This window comes from Stenella coeruleoalba (assembly GCF_951394435.1).
Source record: "Stenella coeruleoalba genome assembly, chromosome: 13".
NCBI lineage: Eukaryota > Metazoa > Chordata > Mammalia > Artiodactyla > Delphinidae > Stenella > Stenella coeruleoalba.
Window position 1 is genome coordinate 67,729,581 of NC_137159.1, and position 21,291 is coordinate 67,750,871.

The 21,291-nt window shown below is 35.9% G+C and overlaps 1 protein-coding gene across 1 annotated transcript in view; it reads right to left on the reverse strand.

Moving 5' to 3' along the window:
• Positions 1 to 21,291, reverse strand: part of PPP1CB (protein phosphatase 1 catalytic subunit beta) — a 38,200-nt gene that overhangs the window by 7,634 nt on the left and 9,275 nt on the right. The window contains exons 3-7 of the mRNA XM_079941397.1: positions 11,845 to 11,976; positions 9,293 to 9,523; positions 7,319 to 7,423; positions 5,139 to 5,210; positions 612 to 763 (exon numbers count right to left, since the gene is read on the reverse strand). Coding sequence (XP_079797523.1) covers positions 612 to 763; positions 5,139 to 5,210; positions 7,319 to 7,423; positions 9,293 to 9,523; positions 11,845 to 11,976 — 692 coding nt within the window. The remainder of the gene's footprint in view (positions 1 to 611; positions 764 to 5,138; positions 5,211 to 7,318; positions 7,424 to 9,292; positions 9,524 to 11,844; positions 11,977 to 21,291) is intronic.

The following is a 21,291-nucleotide window of genomic DNA, read 5'->3' on the forward strand; positions in this document are numbered from 1 at the left end:
TGCTTCCCAGCTTACCCTTCCCTCTCCCCGTGTCCTCAAGTCCATTCTCTATGTCTGCATCTTACTTTTGTTATTTTAAAACAAACCCTAGATACATCATCTTACCCTATATACTTGAGGAGGCATTTCGAAAAATATGGACATCCTTCTTACATAGCAATATGTATCATCACAGAGCTAAAACAATTAACAACAACTCCTTGATATCTAATACCTAGCCTATAATCGAATTTCCCCAATTGTCTCTTTACAGTGTGGTTTGTTCTTATCAAAATCCACACAGTTCATTTGATTTTTATCTATAATATGTAACTATCATATTAAAATGGGGTCAAATATTTCTAGAAAGCTTCAGACAAGAACTGAAAAATTTGTTAGTATTGCAGTACACTACAAAAATATATTCCTTTGAAACCTTTCCCCTTAGAGGGTGAGAAAGGGTTAACTAATCATTAGATTGTTAATTGTGAGATCAAGGTATAGGCTTTACCTCTTCTACTGCTTTCCTTGTATAATTAGCTTTCTTGGCTCTCAATTTCCTCAAAAATAAAAGGAGTACACCTGGGTGAAGTTAATAAACATCAAAACATCCAAGTTTTGTTATTTCATACCTGATGAGCTCGACAAATCAAGTCTAAATCATGACGATTCAGAAATTTACTGACTACGTCAGCTCCAAAAGTGAAGGAAACACCACGATCATTTTCTCCCCAACCTTGCACATCCTTATCTGGGTCAGACCACAGCAAATCACAGAGCAACCCTTTAAAGAATAAAAACACAGCGATGAAAAAACAAAACAAAATTTATAAAATAAAGTATATCTACATCACATTTGTTCTCCTGTCCTCTTACCCTTTAATAATAGTAATAATCACTTGCCCCCTAGTATCCCAGCCTATCAAACTTAGCCATTTTTTGTTAAAGTAACCATGCAAATACAACTGTGCCCGACTTAAAGCAGTACTCGCCAACCCTTTCCACAGATAAGACATGTGTGCATGGCTCACTCTAAAGCATATATTGGAAAAGGCTGTTCGTCTTTTGTCTATAGTTTCTCTGTATGGATAACCAATTGACCCAGTAGCATTTCCTGAACAGTTCATCCTTTCCTTACAGAGCTAGCTATCCTGTTTCTGGTGCTGTAGCCTATTCCATTAATCTACTTGAGTCTATTGACTCTACTGAGTCAATAACACACTAGAGCTTTTAAATAAATCTTCCTATTTGGTAGGCCTACCCCCTGCTTAATATTTTTCTTCAGGATTGTCTTGGTTACTTTTAATCCTTTGTTCTTCCACATATAAACCTCTGAATCAGTCTGTCAAATTCTGTAGACCTAATCGAGATTTCATTGGAACTAATTTGATCTATATATCAATTTGATGGAAGAAAACATTTTCTACAAAGGCCTGGAGGATTTAAATAAAGTATATGGAGGAACAAAATCAGATCAGATCCTTGACTTTAGAATGTTTTGGGCTTAAAAAAAAGAGGTCAGAGCTAAAAATATTTATCTAAGTATCTTCATCTTACTAATAGTAGTGTAAATCTTAGAAGGGACTGAGACCATCTTGGGAATGTAAAGTAAGAAGACCAGTAAATGAACAGGAATCAAACACTTAATAAGCAGGCAGAGAAGGAATGAGCAAAAAGTATTGGGAAGGAATAGTCAAAACAAAAGGAAGAGATTAGAATAGTAGGATCTCCTGAAAGGGTAAGAATTATCTAGAAGTAGGAAATGGTTAAGTTTCAAGTACAATGAACAAGTGGATTAGGACAAAAACCTATGCTATTTACAATTAGATTACTAGACCATAATGAAAGCAATATCTTGATGGTTGAGGGGAAGAGAGGGTAAAGTCAAGTTGTAGTGAGATTAAGAAAGGGTGGATGTTGAGATGGTGATATTTAGTTTTCTAAGAACTATGGTACTAAGGGAAGACTGTTTTAGAATGAGTCAGCTTTAAAGTTTTTTTTGATAATCCATATACCTCATAATATAGCTTATCACGAAAGGAGATCTTCATTTTGAGTCACAGTACAGCTTATCTTGATAGGGGAAGTATCTAAAACACCCTGTAGAAATCGTGGCAATGCACGCTTAATTTCTATCATTATTTCCTAAACTCCTGTCATGATGTTTTAAGAAATCCACCAGCATACAAAATCCATTGGGATGGTCTCAGTTTAAAAGCTCTTTCTGGTCTCTAAAGAATCAGAAGCTGATTCTTTAAATACACACACACACTGCTCTATAATGCTCATACTTTCCAGTCTGTTTCCACAGAAGAAGCAGTGAGGTCAAAATATTATTCTATAATTTTAATGTGACAATAAAACTAGAATGTAGTTGCTTTTGGAATTATCTGGAAAATGCAACAGCCTAGATGCGTACAAAATCAAATTACTGTAGCAGTAACAATGTGGCGTTCCTTAATCTTAATGGATTGAGACAAGAATCTCAGAGTCAAGGTTCAATGTTTATAATCCAATCCCTAATGAATAAGCAATATAATCATTAGGCTATTGTCTCAAAAAACATAATTTATAAATTAAATTTCTAAAGATTACAGAGAATATGAAAGCTCAAAATGACTGCTTTTAGCATCTCGGAAACTTCCCATTAAAATATGATAAAAAGAGAAACCTAACGTGCCATCCTTGAAACTGATTTGTCTGAACTATACCAACAACAGAAACTCTGAAGATGGTATCACTTGATATTTATATTGTATCTTATTTTAAATAAATACCCTATTATTTAAATACTAGTTTCTATTAGGTTTGGTCAAATATATTCTATAATTATAATCAAAATCTGGAAAAATGCATGTTTTCTTTTTATAATCTATACAAAAACATCGTGTCACTCAAGTAAGTTATGAGACAACTTACTGCAATATGCAGTATGTTGGTGGCTTACTGATAATAGAGGATCTATACAACTGTTTATAACGGTTGCTTTATAGTCATGAGTAGCATTCTGAGTGGTATCATTACACTTTCAGTATACTTTAGTACACTGAGTAAAACAGTACAATCACACTTGAAAGCAAGCAACCAGATGCATGTTATTAACAATCCAATTTAGAGGTTTAGCCATGATTTACTCAGGCACTGGTTCACAAATATTTTTTAATGCTTACTTTTCTATAGTCTTTGGATCTTAAGAGTGGGAAATGAAGTTAGTACCATCCAGCCCAACCCTATTTGATGAATAATCAATTCTCCTTTACAAAATTACCAATAAATAATTCTCTTATCAGTAAGCTAAAAGACCTTTCCCCTCCATATATATATAATGTTCCTAATGTATAATAGGATTTCTAGACCCTATGGCGCTCTAGGCGATCCTCATTTTAGATATTAGTTTGTTGAGAACTGATGAATACAATAGGTATACGGTGGGTCTGACTACACAGATAACGGGACAATTAATTCAATAATGTAAGTTTTTTTTTAAAGCCTGGTAGAAACTGAGCGAAAGGGCAATTTTGCTTTTGTTAATGCTTTTAATAGTATGACAGTGTGACATAATAAAAATACTTTTGGTCTTTGTTCCCATTCCTGGCACAAAGCTAAAACCCTTGGAATTTCCTGATAGAAGTGTCTTGTTGTTCATAAGGAGCCTCCTTTCCATCACACCTGAGTTTAGGCTAATGAGGTGGATTGGGAGGGACCCAGAAACTTCACCATGGGACCCAGTCAGCACAAAGACCAAACACATGGTTAGAGAGTTAGAACTTTCAGCCCTCCCACTCCGTACCCGCCACCTCTGAGGAGGGGTGAGAGTGGAGGGCTAGAAACGAAGTTCTATAAAAACCCTTGAACAACTAGATTTGGGTAGCTTCCAGGTTGGTGAACACGCTGATGCCAAAGGGTGTGGAAGCTGTTCACCTACCAACACGGGGCTCTCCCCATACCTTTGCCCTGTGTATCCCTTCCATGTGGCTGTTCCTGAATTTGTATCCTTTATAATAAACTGGTACATGTCTCAGTAAAGCATCTGAGGAAGTGGTTGTGGGAACCTCTGAATTTGTAGTCTGCCAGGCAGAAGTGTGGTTCTCCTGGAGACCCCACTTGAGGCTGGCATCTGAAGTGGGAGCAGAATTGTGGAATGGAGCCCTTAACCTGTGGGGTCTGGGCTAACTTCAGGGGTTAGTGTCAGAATTGAAATGAACTGCCAGATACCCACATGGTTTTGGAGAATAGGCTGTGGTATGGAAAAACTGCACACACTGGTTGTCAGAAAATGTCACACAGAAAGGTACTGATGTTTTAAGCAAAAGTTGAACTGAGGAAACAACACACTAACTGCATTCAATTCACAGGTCTTCATGGTATTTTATGACATGAACACCGTAATTAGTACATATACCAGTACTCAAATATGAATAATTATCCTTTAAAAGCCAACAGAAAAGTCAGGGTAAGTGGCAACTGTACCTAACATTTATTTATAAAATTACATTAGGCTTATTTGTTAATCAACACAGCAATTTATCCTCAGTTGGAACTTATTTGCTTCTGTTTTATTTGCTTTACTGAAAATCTGAAAGTTATTCTCAATATCTGCATAGTCAATTTTCATATTTTTTTTCACATAAATGTTCACAATTTTCATAACATTAACCACACATCTCTAGAGCCTTCTGTCTCATGAGCCTTAAGAGCTCTAAAACTTTGAAATATGGATGATACAGAAAATAACAGAAAACTACTAGATAAAGTAAAAGAAGGTAATTGTAACCTTGGTTAAGAAAGACTATTTTAATTTAAAAACTTTCGACTAATTTTTAACAACTGTTTGAAGAACATAACCAATGTTGATATGAATAAAGGAATTTAGAAAGACTGGAAGGTAAGGGGACTCAATAGCAGAACTTTTGTGAAAAGTAAGTTTGACAGAACCATATTATGGTTATATATAAAATTTAAAACTTCTGTACTTCGGAGTATTAGTGGAAAGTGAAATATTTTGTATTATTCCAAGTAATCTGTAGTTAGTTTATTGACTATAAAAAAAGCTCTATTATTTATTACACAATACAATCCTACTTCCATTAAATATAATTAAGTTCAAATATGCCAACATTTTACATTAAATATTGATTAAACTTCTCTATATACTTAACCTGTATCAGGGACATCAGTGGGTCTCATAATTCTCCGAATCTGCTCCATGGATTGCAAGTCTGGTGACAGTCCTATAAATGAAAAGATGACTCATAGTACTGACATCGGAAAAATTTTCACTCAAATAAAAAGCATTTAATCAAAGTAGATTTACTATGTGAAATTAAAGATACTTCAAGTGTTCCTTTCAATGTTATCTTTAATATATTGGGTTATTAAATAGAATCCCACTTTGATACAACAGAACATTACCATTAGGTCTTCCCCATTTTTCCCTACCAGGGGAATAAAACTTTTCATTTCAAAAGATTTTTCAAGGAAAAAAAAATCCTACCACTCTTCTTTCTTTCCAATCATTCCCTGCTCTTCATAGGTACGCACTCAATTCCAATCCTTCCTACTAAGAAGTTTTGCCACTTCTTACCACTTAAACATGTTTACTTAAAGTGCTCACCATGTCCCATTAAGACCTTCCTACATCCCACTCCAACATGCTCAATTTCTTACATAAAAGCATAACTGTTGATCAGAAAGATAAACAAAAAGCACATGAAAATACTTAGAAATCTTTTAAGTAACCTAGTATTTCTCTTTGGTAGACAATTCAAGTCTCACATTCCATATTCAATATTCATATTGCTACATTTCTATTCTTTTTTTAAAAAAATTTTTTATTGGAGTATACTTGATTTACAATGTTGTGTTAGTTTCAGGTGTAGAGCAAAGTGAATCTGTTATACATATCTCTCTCTCTCTTTTTTTTTTTTTTTGGTACGCGGGCCTCTCACTGTTGTGGCCTCTCCCGTTGCGGAGCACAGGCTCCGGACGCGCAGGCTCAGCGGCCATGGCTCACGGGCCTAACCGCTCCACGGCATGTGGGATCTTCCCGGACCGGGGCACGAACCCATGTCCCCTGCATCGGCAGGCTGACTCTCAACCACCGTGCCACCAGGGAAGCCCCAACTACATTTCTATTCTTAACTATACTAATGTGCAAGAGCTACAATTTCTTCCATGTTTAGTATCTACTGTAAAATGTTTCAATTAACATAGTAAATTATGTCCTATCAGAGAATAAACAATTATTACCTCAAGCGTAGATAAGTGCATCAATCTGTCTTTTAGCATTTTTCTACCTTAATTCTTCCTGCACACAGATGAAAAACTAATTTTCTTATAGTATTTTCATTAAACTATCTCCCTGTACAAAAACCCAATATGGCTATTAAACCATTAAAAAAACTCCTTTGCTCAGTGTTCAAACCTCCATAATCTGATCCCATCATTCCCCATATATATTTGACATTCTAGTTAGGCCAGTCCTCACACATTCCTTCAACTAGAAAGACTGTCTCAAGTCCTTTTCACCTCCAAAACCCATGCCTCCGTAAATGTTTGCCCAACAATTCTCTACCTTTCCTGACTTTTCACTATAATTACTGTCTCAACAAATACACATAATTAAATTCCTTTCATTACTCAATTATCTGTTTTGAAAATGTTTTATCAATAGGTTTTAAATGCCTCAAGATAGCCAGATCATACACTATCTATATATTTGCACGGCATCTAGCCAAGTGCTAGACACATGTTAGTTTTTCAAATGAACTTTCATATATTCAAGGTTATTTAACACGTCATACAGAATAATTTATCATAGTACTAAAAAATTATTTTTAGGACTAAAGCAGACATATTACATAAAACCTAGAACTCTTGGCATGTGAGAACATTAAACATTGAGTTTAATATTATATATATGTTATATTTATATATTTATTTATATAACAAATATATTTAGTATTGTATTTGGATTCTGATGAAAAGTATTTAATAAAGATGGGAAAATGGTCATGATCCTCTCATTTTTACTGATAGTAGAGGTATCCTTCTGTCAAAACTGAGGCAAAGGAAAGACATTTTTTCAAGCAAAACTCTGGTTTATCCTCATATGTGAAATTCTTTAAAGACAAGTACTAAATTTGCATTTTCATTATGTAAATAACCACAAATTTCTAGTTATTAAAAGACATTTTAGCCATGTTTCAAACAGTTTTAATCACTTGAGTTTTCAAATAAGCACTGCTTTGTTTTTCCACAGCATCTCAATTATTATAGGCCTTTTCTAAATAATGGAAGAAAAAGAAGAAAAACCCATAAGGTGAATTTATTAGTCTACCTCCATGACAACAGAAGATCTTCTCATCCACAATGGCAGCTATAGGCAGACAGTTGAAACAATCAGTGAAGGTCTTCCACAATTTAATATTAAACCTTCGTTTGCCTATAAAAAGGACAAGGAATAGAATAAATCTAAAACTGTTCTCATTAGTTATCTAACAGCAACAGACTTATGAATGATTCCAATTTTATGTTTATTTAGCACTTGTTTTTTCTATAATGAGTGTGACTTGTATACTTTTAAAAAGGTAATAAGTATAATAAACATTCAGCACCTTCAGTAAAATTACAAAGACTACAAATATAGTGCCAGGTGTTTTATGAAACACTTTTGCCTTTTAAGGTCACTATAATATAGCAACTTTGAAACAATCTAATAGACTATTAGTTTAATTTTCCGTTCAAAATGTTAAATACCTAGCCAAGTAAGTAAGCAGAAATGAAAAGGGTGCCTCTGGAGACTGTCCGCTTTAACTCTAGTGCACTGGTAACACGGCATAAACTTACTGCCAAGAAAGGAGAATTTCCAGGTGCTTAACTGGCTTTCACTTCTGAGTAAATTTTTACTTGGCACCATAGTAAGTATAAGTAGAGACACAAAGGCTATAATTTTCCTGCAGTCTAGCATAAAGAGCTACAACAAGCACAATCTCAAGTGCACGTTCACCTTTTTGGAGTTACTTGATTTTTCTGAATTTGGCAGTAAGTTGCAACAACTAACCCAACGGAGGGATAAAAAGACACAAAGCACTAATTTCCTATGCTTTTATGCCATAACCTGCCCCTCAATGAACAAGTATAACTCAAAGTGTTTACAAGCTGCTCTCAACATACATTTCATTTGATGTCACTTCTATCCTTGAGGATATTCAAGTCCATATTTTATCCTTTAATAATATACCTCTATTTCTAATGTAGCTTTAGAAAAGTGGTTGCAGCTTGATGTACTACAATCCACTTCCTGTCTACTGGTCTGATTTAAACAACTGAAACCGTTAACAGTACACGTTAGAAATAAAAATGCAATATGTAAAATCAAATACAAAATCACTCCCACTAGAATGTAAACTCCATAAGAATAGAGATCATCTCTCTTGAGCACTGCTGCATTCCCAGTATTTAGAATAGTACCTGGCATATAATACATCCTCAAACATTTGTCAAATAAACGATTACATGAATCAAGAAGATAGGGGTTCTAAAAGAACTCTACCATAATTAAGGACGGAAAAAAGCAAAAAGCGATTCTAATGGAGAATTCAGCATTAAAAAACAAAATTCAATTTGAAAATCATTGTTAATTGGTTCCAAATTTAATTAACCAAACATGTTCATTCACTCCCATACTCTAACAAAAGCAAAACACCAAAGTCAAATATAGTAGGGTAATTCAGTAATTAACACTTGGAAACACTACCACACAACAGCGAATCAGTGATTTCTTACTGATGAAAAAGATTACAACAAAATAAGGACATCCAGAGTATTCAATATCCTTATCTCTCTAGTTTTACAGGCACAGATTAAAATTCTAATAAACTTCAACTTTTAAATAATTTTATAGAACTTCTCAATATTCTTTGTGACACAGGGTCAATAAGAGTTTCTGTCATATCACAAGAAAGTTGAGAGTTAAAACCTTAATGGAGACTAGAAAACCACAGGCTACTGTCTATAGTGACCTCTGTTCCACTTGGATATTTTTACTATACAAACTAATTATAAGAGGGCCTTTCAGCTGAGTAAGCTGCAATTAACCTGAAACAACATGACCAAAGAGATCCCCAGGAACCAATTTAATTAATAACATGTTTCCCAGTTTTAGGTTCCTCTTTTATGTAAGGCTCTCTTCTTGGGCTTCTGTTTGATAGACCACATTTTTAAAAACTCTGAATTGAAGGAACTCTTTTGAAATGGAAAACTATTAAGGAATTTTTCCTTTAATAAGAAATAAGCTTTTATTTTTACTTACATTCATCATAGAATCCATAAATGCGATTGATGCTAGCACACTCATGGTTTCCTCTTAAGAGAAAGAAGTTCTCGGGATATTTGATTTTATAGGCCAACAGCAAACAAATGGTTTCCAAAGACTGCTTTCCTCTGTCCACATAATCTCCTAAGAAAAGATAGTTGGCTTCTGGGGGGAAACCTCCATATTCAAATAATCGCAGTAAATCTGTATACTGTCCATGAATATCTCCTAAAAATAGAAAAAAACAGTTTTAGAAAATTTATGGTTACTGTGGTACACAGACAGCTTCTATGAAATGATTCTCAATGTTTATACCCTTATGTAATCCTCTTCTCTTGAATGTGGGCCGTAGCTAGTGACTTACTTCTAACAAAGAGGATACAGCAAAAGTGAGATGGGCTTTCACTTCTGAGATAAAGTTACAAAAAATTGTAACTTCCCATCTTGCTTGCACTCTCTCTTGCCTTCTCTCATGCTGGATGATGAAGCCACCTAATGGAGAAGCACATCTGGTAAAGAACTAAAGGAGGCCTTTGGTCAACAACTCATTAGGAACTGAGGTCCTCAGTCCATTGGCCCATAAGGAACTGAATCCTTTCACAATTGAGCCCTGAGATGACTGCAGGCACAGATGACACCTTAACAGGCTGTGAGAGACTCAGACCCAAAGGACCCAGCTAAGCTGTGCCTGAATTCTTAACCCACAGAAACTATGAGATGATAAATTAATGTTGTTAAGCCACAAAGTTTTGGGATAATTTGTTATGCTAATACAGTTACACTATCTGGTAGTTTAACTTAGGTCCACTTTTTTACACCTAGTAGTGAGCAAACAGCAAAAACTTAGAAATATTTAGTATAAATAACTTCTACTACCTTCAAATTATTCCTGTATTAAAGCATTTGAGTATCTTGTTGAGAATATGACTCACTTTAATTTTAAGATGACATAATTTGCTTCATTTCCACAAAATTTCAACTACCACCTCTTACTTACAGGTGATACTCTAAGCTAATTAATTTATTCAACATTTACTTAGTTAATATCTCTTAATTGCTACGCACTATATAAAGGAACACCAAGTACATGACTTAATAAGCCACATAAGAGGAAAAAAGTATTTAAAGAGCACACTATGCATCTGCAGGTTACATGGTGTGAATGTGGATCACTAAAAAACATGCAGGGAATGAAAAGGTCTGCATATAGCAAATAATCCTTGATTGAACAAAAGCTGATGGTTAAGTTCATAAAAGCTAAGTGACAAATACTAACAGTTACTAGAAGAAAAACTGCACTATCAAACCAAAAGTCAGTGTAATACAGCATTTATACCACTTCCCACGTTATGTGAACTACAGAAAAATGCTTTCTGTGCCAACAGTTTTTCTAGCTTTAACAATGCAATCAAACTGGGACGAAGTGAGAGAGTGGCATGGACTTATATCTACTACCAAATGTAAAACAGATAGCTAGTGGGAAGCAGCCGCACAGCACAGAGAGATCAGCTCGGTGCTTTGTGACCAGCTACAGGGGTGGGATAGGAAGGGTGGGAGGCAGATGTAAGAGGGAGGAGATATGGGGATATACATATATGTATAACTGATTCACTTTGTTATAAAGCAGAAACTAACACACCATTGTAAAGCAATTATACTCCAATAAAGATGTTTAAAAAAAATGCAATCACTCAACTAATTTTTTTTTTTTTTTTTTTTGGCAGTACACGGGTCTCTCACTGCTGTGGCCTCTCCCGTTGCGGAGCACAGGCTCCAGATGCACAGGCTCAGCAGCCATGGCTCACGGGCCCAGCAACTCCGCGGCATGTGGGATCCTCCCGGACCGGGGCACGAACCCATGTCCCCTGCATCGGCAGGTGGACGCTCAACCACTGCGCCACCAGGGAAGCCCCAGGTTAACTTTAACTAAGGTTAAAGTTTTAGTTTTTGGCCAAAAGCCACTGTAAGATTTGAAAGATCAAATACAAATTGTATAAAGTTATATAATCTTCAAAATAAATTAAAATGATCACATCTAAGTTAGAAAACCATGGATATTGCCATACTGACCTCCGAAATTCTATACCTGTTTTTTCTAACCAGTGTACTGGCATGCCCTTTCTCCAGATCCTAGACAACAATGGATATCAATTTTTGACATTTTTTTTTCAATCTGATCAGAGTTCCAGATTTATTTTTAAATTGCATTTCACTGATTACTGGTGAGGCTGAGGATCTTATGTTTACTGGGCACTTGAATTTCTTCTACAATCTGCCTCCACCCCTTAAATTTTATCGTATTACCTTTTTCTTGTTTCTAAGAACGCTTTATATAGTGTGAACAGCAATCTCTTAATCTGTTGTATATACAGCAAACATGTTCTTCTTGTCTCTAACTTGTCATTTTATAAAAGTCTCAATTTCTATAATTTAATGTAATAAAACCTAGCAATCCTTTTTTTAACAAAAATTTTTAGGTGTTTCCTCAATCATCTTCAATGTAAATGTAGGATTCAAGAGACTGTTTCCTACTTTACCCATTTACATACCACAAATTTTCAGTGGCGCTTCCAATTCCAAAAGAATAGGCTGGCTGAGAAAGATCTCCCGAGACTTGATACATAAGCCCCGAACTTCTGCTTCAGTCATCTGCACAATCTTTCCTGGACGACATCCTCGTACTGGTAAACAATAAACAAAATGGTCAGTTTTCTAAAATTTATCCATAAAATAATAATTCTTAAAAAGGAGTCATGCCCATATTTTGAAGATCAAAAGAGTCACGTAGGCAGCAAACTACCAGATATCCTGTTGTGTCCTATGGCTGACAGTAAGGCTGACAGTAAGGTTATTCCATGACCTCTGGCTCTTCTCTATCTCCACTGTTGTGGTTTCTGAGGCTCCTCAAAGCTGCTGCCATGGAAATGCGGTCTTCTTTGTTCTCCAGTGGCCAACTTAAAGCCTCACAGCCCAAGTGACTAAGACTCATTAATTAATATGGTTCTCAGTAACTTCTGGGATGGAGTGGGGAGGAATGGTCCATGGGTAGTTCCTTATTTGCCCTACTGAACTCAACAATCATTTCCTCTCATCATTACCTTCTCCACTGGCTCTTTCTCTTTAGATACACTGCTAGCTCCCATTCTATCTCATTTTAAAAAGGAAACAGAGACTATACTTCTATATACTCCTATCATTTCCCATTTACAATTAAGTCCATGAATTTCTTGCTAAAAATTGCTGATTCCTTTGTCAGGCTGAGAGAGGCTTAAAAAAAAAAGTCGTCCCCCCCCCCCCCCCGTCAAAGCCTATTCGTGTATATATTCCATAAGTATAGTAATATATAAGTAACAAGGAGGAAACAGAGCCAATGTTGAAATGTGTTTTAAGCAAATATGACAGTTAATAAGATCATCTCTGAAATTCAAAACAATTATCAGCAGAACTGCCTTTATTATAAGAACTTAGCATAACTTCTACATTAGTACTAGTTCTCAAACATCAATTACCTACTTCCCATAAACACCTGAATTTTTTTAAGATGAAAAAAACACATCTAACTTTGTATCTTCCACTAAGTATCTAGAATACTAGCTTAGATTCAATGCTCTGCAATAGGAACAATTCTTAATCTTGGTATGAAATTTTTTAAAATTAATTTATTTATTTGGCTGCATTGGGTCTCAGTTTATCAGTCAACTGATAAAAAGGAATAAATCAAGGCTGCCCGTTGAGCATCTTTTCACGTGCCCGTTGGCCATCTGTATATCGTCTTTGGAAAAATGTCTATTCAGGTCCTCTGCTCATATTTTAATTGGGTTTTTTTTTTCATGTTAAGTTGTATGAGTTCACTTTTATCCATAAAGATATCCAACTGATTTAGCACCATTTATTGTAAAGATCATCCTTTCTCCACTGAATTGCACGGCTAACTTGGTAGAAAAATTAGGTGACCATACATGAATGGGTCTGTTTCTAAACACTCTACATAGTCCGTTAACCTGTTTATTTTTACATCAGTATTACGCTATTTTTTTTTTTTTTTTTAGTTGTGGCATGTGGGATCTAGTTTCCTGACTAGGGATCGAACCCAGGCCCCCTGCTTTGGGAGTGCGGAGTCTTAGCCACTGACCACCAGGGAAGTCCCAGTACTATGCTATCTTAATTACTATAGTTTTTAATAAAGTCTTGGTATCAGGTAATATAATCATTCTCATTTTGTTAAGATTTCCTGGGCTAATCTAGGTCCTTTTGCATTTTCAAATATGTTTTAAAACTGGCTTGTCCCTTTCAACCCTAACTTGTTTTAACTGGGAATGAATATGTAAGTCTAGGGAGAATTGATACCTTAACAATACCGAGTCTTCCAATCCACGAACATAATATTTCTCCTTTATTTAGGTTGTCATGTTTGTCTCAGCACTGTTTTACAGTTTTTAGTGTGGCAGTCCTGCAAATTTTTCATTAAATTGATGGGAGGTGAGGGGCACTGATACTGTAAATGTGTTTTCTTATTTCATTTTCCAATTGTTTAATATTAGCATATAGAAATAACGGATTTTTGAAAACCGACTTTACTTCCTATTCTAACAGTTTATACATTCCTTTGTAGTTTCCAAATATATACAATCATGTCAGCTGTGAAAAGCCAGTTCTACCTCTTTTCCAATCTTTACATCTTTTATTTTCCTTCCTCACTGAATTGACTAGGACCTCCAGGACAATGTTGAATAGAAGTGGTGCTAATGGTCTTCCCTGTCTGGTTCCTGAACTTGGAGGGAAAAACATTCTATTATTTCACCATTAAGTATGATAGCTATAATTTTGTACATACTCGACTAGTTTGCTAAGACCTTTTATCATGAAGAGTCTTTAAACTTTGTCAAATACACTATCTCATTTATTGAGATAATCATAATTTCATCCCCTTTATTCTGTTAATACGACTTATACTGATTGTGCTGAACTTGGATTCCTAGAATAAGCCCCACCAAATCATGACATTATCTTTCTTGTATATTGCAAGATTCAATTTGCTAATATTCTGCCCAGGATTTTTGTGGCTATATTCCTGAGAGATAATGGCCAGTAATTTCCTTTCCTTGTTATTTATCAGATTTTGGTATTAAGGTTGTGCTAGCTTAAGAAATCAAGTTGGGAAGTGTTACCTTTTTTTTAATTTTCTGTATGAGACTTTATACAATTGGTAAAATTTCTTGTTTAAATGTTTAGGCCACCAGTGAAACCATCTGGGTCTGGAATTTTCTTTTTGAAAAGTATTCTAAGTACAAATTCATTTTCTTTAACAGATACTAGACTATTCAGGTTTTCTATTCCTTGTGTCAGTTTGCCAAGGTTAGTTTTTCATCTAAATTATCAAATTTATTAGCATTAAGTTATTTAGAATCTTATTATGCTTAACATACATATATTTAAAACTTTTCTCTGAACCATCTGAGAATAGACTGCATACATCATGCTCTTTTACCCCTTAATACATCAGTATTATTCCCTGATAGTATCTCTTACACAGCCATAATACAAGTTATCAGATTCAGGGAATTTAATATTTATACAAATCTTTAATCTGAAGAATGTACTAAAGGGACTTCCCTGGTTGCGCAAATCTGCCTGCCAATGGAGGGGACACGAGTTCAAGCCCTGGTCTGGAAAGATCCCACATGCTGCAGAGCAACTAAGCCCTTGCGCCACAACTACTGAGCGTGCGGTCTAGAGCCTGATAGCCAGAACTACTGAGCCCACGTGCTGCAACTACTGAAGCCCATGCACCTAGAGCCTGTGCTCCACAGCAAGAGAAGCCACCGCAATGAAGCCAGGCAATGAGAAGCATGTGCACTGCAACGAAGACCCAACGCAGCCAAAAATAAATAAATATATAAAAAAGTTAAAAAAGTTAAAAAAAAATAAAGAATGTACTACAATTTTAGTAACTGTCTCCATCATGTCTTTTACAGCATATTCTTCCCCAGTACAGAATTCAATCCAGGATTACATTATTGCATTATTTGTTCAATCTTTTTAGTCTCCTTTAATAGTGGTATCTCCTGTATCTTTTTTTTTTTTTTTTTTTTTTTGCGGTACGCGGGCCTCTCTCTTCTGTGGCCTCTCCCGTTGCGGAGCACAGGCTCCGGACGCGCAGGCTCAACAGCCATGGCTCATGGGCCCAGCCGCTCCGCGGTATGTGGGATCTTCCCGGATCGGGGCACGAACCCGTGTCCCGTGTATCAGCAGGCAGACTCTCAACCACTGCGCCACCAGGGAAGCCCTCCTATATCTTTCTTGATACTGGTAAATTTAAAAAAAATTTTTACATTATCAGTCTTTCTAAGGGGTTATCAATTTACCAATCTTTTCAAGGATTTCATTTTTAAAAAAAATCATACATCTTTTTATTTGATTTCTGCTCTTATTTTTATTATATCTTTCCTTCTACCTTTTTTGGTTATAATTTATTCTTCTGTTGTCTTGAAATAGTTTAATGTTCAGCCTTTTTTTCTAATATATACATTTAAAGCTATATGTATCCCTCTAAGCACTGCTTTTAGCTGTAACTGTAAAAGTTTTAACACATTTTCACTATTATTTAGATCAATGTATTTTGTAACTTTCACTGTTATTTCTTCTTTAGCCAATAAGACATGTGAAAGTATTTACATTACTTAATTTCTAAATACCTGAGGATTTTCCAATTATATGCTATTGATTTCTAGCTTATTACCAATGAATTCAGAGAACATATCTGAGATCTCTCCTTTCTTTCAAATTTAGAGATTTGCTCTATGGTACAGTATATTTTATTAAGTGTCCATACATACTTGAAAAGTATGTAATATCCTACAGTTGCTGGGTAAAGCATTCCATGTGTATCAATTTTACTGTGTTGTTTAAATCTTCTAGATCCTTGCTGATTTTTTTTTCTTGTTTATTAGTTACTGAGAAAGGTGCATTAATCTACTATGGTTGTAGTTTTGTCTATTTCAAACTTTTCGTTCTATCAACTTTTCCTTTTTGTGTTTTTGACCTATATTATTACATACCTAAAAAATTTAAGATTGTTATATCATCCTGTTGAATTTATTCCTTTAAATTGTGCAATGCTCTTCTTTCCCTCTAGCGATTCTTCTTACCTTACAGTCTTTTTCTGGCATAAATATATAGCCGACTCAGTTTTCTTTCGGTTAGTATGTGCATAATGTAGTTTCCTCATTCTTTTACTTACCCATCTGTGCCCTTAAATTTAAAATATGTCCCTTGTAAACAGTATATGGTTATGTCTTCTGAGCTTTGTCTGGAGTGTTTGCTCCTCTCACATTTACCATAATCACTGGGAAAACTGAGTTGAAGTACACCATCCTGTCGTTTGTTTTGTCTCATCTGTTTTTTATTCCTTTCTCTTTTCTTACATTTCTTTGGAGTAATTGCTTATCTTTTATTATTCCATTTTCTCCTCTATTAGCTCTTTAGTTATATATTCTTTTTCTTTTGGCGCTTACTCTAGAGATAACATATGCACTTGTGACTGATTTACCACTCTCCAGACTTTTGCTCTACAGCTGTCATATACTGCTCCCATATATTTTAAACCCCACAAGTCACAATTATTTTAAACAGTCCTAATTTATATTTATACACATTTATTCTTATTGCTATCTTTCATTTCTTTCTGCAGTTCTGTGCTTTTATGTGTGATCATTTTCTTTCAACATGAACTTTCTTTAGCATTTTTTAGTGCCATCTATTATCAATAAATTTTCTTAGTTTTAGTCTATCTTTATTTTGCCTTCACTTTTGAAGCATATGCTCACTAGATTTAGAATTGTAGGTTAGCATTCTTTTTTTTTTCTTTTAGCACTTTAAGAGGTCATTCTATTGATTTCTGGCTTCTGTAGTTTCAGGTGATATATCAACCATCTCTCTTATTATTGTCCTGAAAGTAATGACTTCTTTCCTTTGGGAGCTTTAAAAAATTTTTTTTCTTTGATTTTGGGAGTTAAGTCCATGATGGGTCTCAATATGACTTTATTTACATTATTCCCACTTGGAAGTCACAGACCTTCTTTAATCTTGTTTTGGTATCTTTCTAAATTTTGGAAAATTCTTGGTTAATATATCCTCTATTCCACATCTCTTGTCCTTCTGGGAATCCCATTACACATGTTAAACCCTTCCATTGTCTTCTGTTGCTTTCTTTCTGTACTTCCCCTCTATTTTTTCTCTCTCAGCACTGCATAATTTCTACTCAACTCTTTTTTTCCCCTAGTTTACTACTACTCTATTTTGCTGTTTCTAATTTGCTAGTAAATGCACTACCAAATTCTTAAATTTAGTTAATATATTTTTTTAGTTGTACAGTTTCCAGGTCTGATAAAATTTTTCTTTTCCTCTTTACCTTGAGCATATTAAATCAGTTATCTTCAAGTCTGTGTGATAACTCTAATATGTGAATTCTGTGGATTTATACCTTTTTCTCCTCTTGATATTTTGGTCCATTAATCCTGTTAGCATTCCTGTAGTATTTCACTGAATGAAATATTTGATTATGGATGAAAAACTGTACAATTTCTATATGACATCTTCCTCCATGGAGGGCTGTTTCCTTTAGCAGCAGAGTACCAAGGACTCACCCACATTTTCTTTTCTTTTCTTTTTTTGACTGTGTTGGGTCTTCATTGCTGCACACAGGCTTTCTCTAGTTGCGGTGAGCAGTGGCTACTCTTTGTTGCGGTGTGCGGGCTTCTCATTGCGGTGGCTTCTCTTGTTGCAGAGCATGGGCTTTAGGCACGTGGGCTTCAGTAGTTGTGGCACACAGTCTTAGTTGCTCCATGGCACGTGGGATCTTCCCAGACCAGGACTCGAACCTGTGTCCCCTGCATTGGCAGGCAGATTCTTAACCACTGTGCCACCAGGGAAGCCCCTCACCCACATCTTCTTGAGGGCTGGTCTACTTCATTTTGCCCTCAATCTTGGAGAGTGGCCATGATGGGGGTCTCAATGAAAAACTCAGGGTATAATATGGCCTCTCTCACTTCATAAAGACTGAACTTCAACTTGTGCCACGCTGGTACTGTGGGGGATGCTGGAATCTCTGCTCATATCCTTAGCTTCCCAGACACTGTTTTCTTCTGGTTTACTTAGAATCTTCCCTTGCACGTGTGTATCTTAAAAATCAATGAGCTTAGGGGGACCTGACTGCAGATTTTGAGGTTAGAGTCTATGTGATTCTCTCCTCTTTTAGACTTAAGTTTCAACTGCTTTAGTTGCCCCAGACTTCCACCTCTCCTCTTTAGTCCAGTAAGACTGCCACTTTTTATTTGGAGTCTATTCCCCTATGCCTCCAGGAGTGACTGTTGAACACACTGGTGCTTTCCTTTTCTTAAAGATCAAAACCCTCAAAAATTTCCTGTGTTGGTTGCTCTTCAACAGTGGAGTGGCTGCTCAAGTGAAAACAGAGAAGTACACAAAATATGATCATTGGGCACACACTAGAAATTCAGACGCTTACGTGAAGAATTTTGAGGAACACCTTGCCAAGGACTAGACACTACTGGCCTTAACCCCATATGTTATCTCAGCAAATGAGTCATTCAACTTAGGTAGAAGCATCAAGGTCTCCTGGTTCCTGATAAAATAATCTTTCTGCACAACCATGTTTACACCAGAAAAGGGGGAAAACACTAAGGCCTGAGGGTCAAATTTGGTCCAATCCCTGTTTCTGTGTGACCTGTGAGTTAAGAGTAACTTTCATACTTTTAAAAATAGTTGGAGGGGGAGGCGGGGGAAGAACAATACTCTGTGACACATAAAAATTATATCAAATTCAAATGTCAGTGTCCATAAGTAAAGCTTTACTGGAACAAAACCACTCTCATTCATTTACGTATTACCTATGGGTACTTTCACGATACCATGGCAGAGTTGGGTAGTTGCCATAGAGACCACATGGGGCACCCTCATGGCTTCGCACTGCTTCCCAGGGTACTAGAAATTGCAGAGATGCAGTTATAACTCAACAGTGTCTTCAGCATCTACTTACTGCTGTGCTGCAACATTTTATTTTACTTTTATTACCAGTGCATACTCATCATGTCAAAGGAAGAAAACTGAAATATGAATGTCTAAGGCCCAGTGGAGTGTGGATTATTTTGTTACTGAATTAGATGACTAGGCATTGTATTTATGACATTATAGCTGTGCTAAAAGAATAAAATATATGTTCACATTAGGAAACTAAGCACTTCTTCACAACATTCCTATCTCATAGGAAAGTAACAATCAAAAAAATTTTTTTAAATTGTAAATGGAATCTCATCACAGCAGAATTTCTTCACAAAAATAAAAATGAGGCTGCAATGAAAGTAAGCTTCCAACTGGTTCATGTATTAGAAAGTGAGGAAAGCCATTTACTAATGGTGAGTTAATTAAATCATATTTGTTTGGAAAAGCCAGAGAAGTATGTCCTGAGACTATAAACTTGTTTAAGACTATATATTTATTAGTCCTTCCGTAAAGACAGTTCTTGAAGGGTTGAGGACACTGAAAGCAACGTCGATAATCAGTTAAAAAAACAAAAATGATTTTGAGTGGTTTCCTTGGCTCTTGATGAGTTCACAGATATTGCCAATACTTAGCTTTTGCTCACTTGAGGAGCCAATGCTGAATTTGAAATGACTGAAAAGTTAGCCTCTATGAATAGTCTGTGTGGGACAACCACAGGCAAGAATACTTCCGAAGGGACTTCCTTGGTGGCACAGTGGTTAAGAATCCGCCTGCCAATGCAGGAGACACGGGTTCGAGCCCTGGTCTGGGAAGACCCCACAGGCCGCGGAGCAACTAAGCCCGTGCGCCACAGCTACTGAGCCTGCGCTCTAGGGCCCGCGAGCCACAACTACTGAAGCCCGCGCACCACAGTGAAGAGTAGCCCCCGCTCTCTGCAACTAGAGAAAGCCCGTGCGCAGCAACGAAGACCCAACGCAGCCAAAAATAAATAAAATAAATAAAAAGAATACTTTCAAAGAAGCTAAAGAAACAAACCCAAAACATGATGGAGGTAAAAATACTCATGGAGCAGGAAAAGACTTAGTTGGACAATTTAATAAAGCTTGTGAAAACTGAAGGTGTTTAAAGCTTATGGTGCAATCACTCAGTGGAAAAATATTGAACCAGTGGTATCAATGGTGTATTTCATTAGCTCTCATGAACTTAACCATTGTCAGTTACACAAATGTTTGTCAGAAACAAAAGCTGAATATCCTGACTTGCCCTACCACACAGCAGTTCAGTGGTTTCATAGTGATAAAGTTTTATTGTGACTTTTTTGAGCTGAGGGCCAATACTGACATTTTTCTGAATGAGAATCACCCTCAATCACTACTATCGAGCACTGAGTAGGTTTTATAAATTAGATCTTGCTGCAAACCTGATAATGTTTCTTAATAATTCAACCTAAAATTAAAATGTGAAAAAATACTTATGTGTGAAACATACACTATGTTAAGTCACTCTGACAACTAATGTTGCTTGTAATCACAAGCAAATGTCAGGTTGCTTTACACAGTTCCAGGGCTGTCAAATGTTAAAACAAGTGAGATCTTCATTCCCTCACAGATTTGCACTGGACACTATTTTCTAAGCTCAAACCACAGTTCTTACAGCATTCTTTAGACCTCAGTGTTAGTGCAAAATAAGTCAAAATCCATTTAATTGTGCAGGTGAGGAGCTTCCACCTAACCTCTCACTGGAATTGACTAATGTGCAATGTTATCACATGATAAAAGGCAAATATTAAGAGAGAACTAATAAAATTCTATAAATACCTTCCAAGTGATGACTAAAATCACTTAACTAAAACCACATGCTTTTGGATTGATAATAGTTTCAGTAGTACCTACCTATCTGTGTTAAGACACCTTCCAAGATGAAATACATAAAATCTCATTATAGATCAGCATTAACAGATGAACACTTCCAGTTGATTT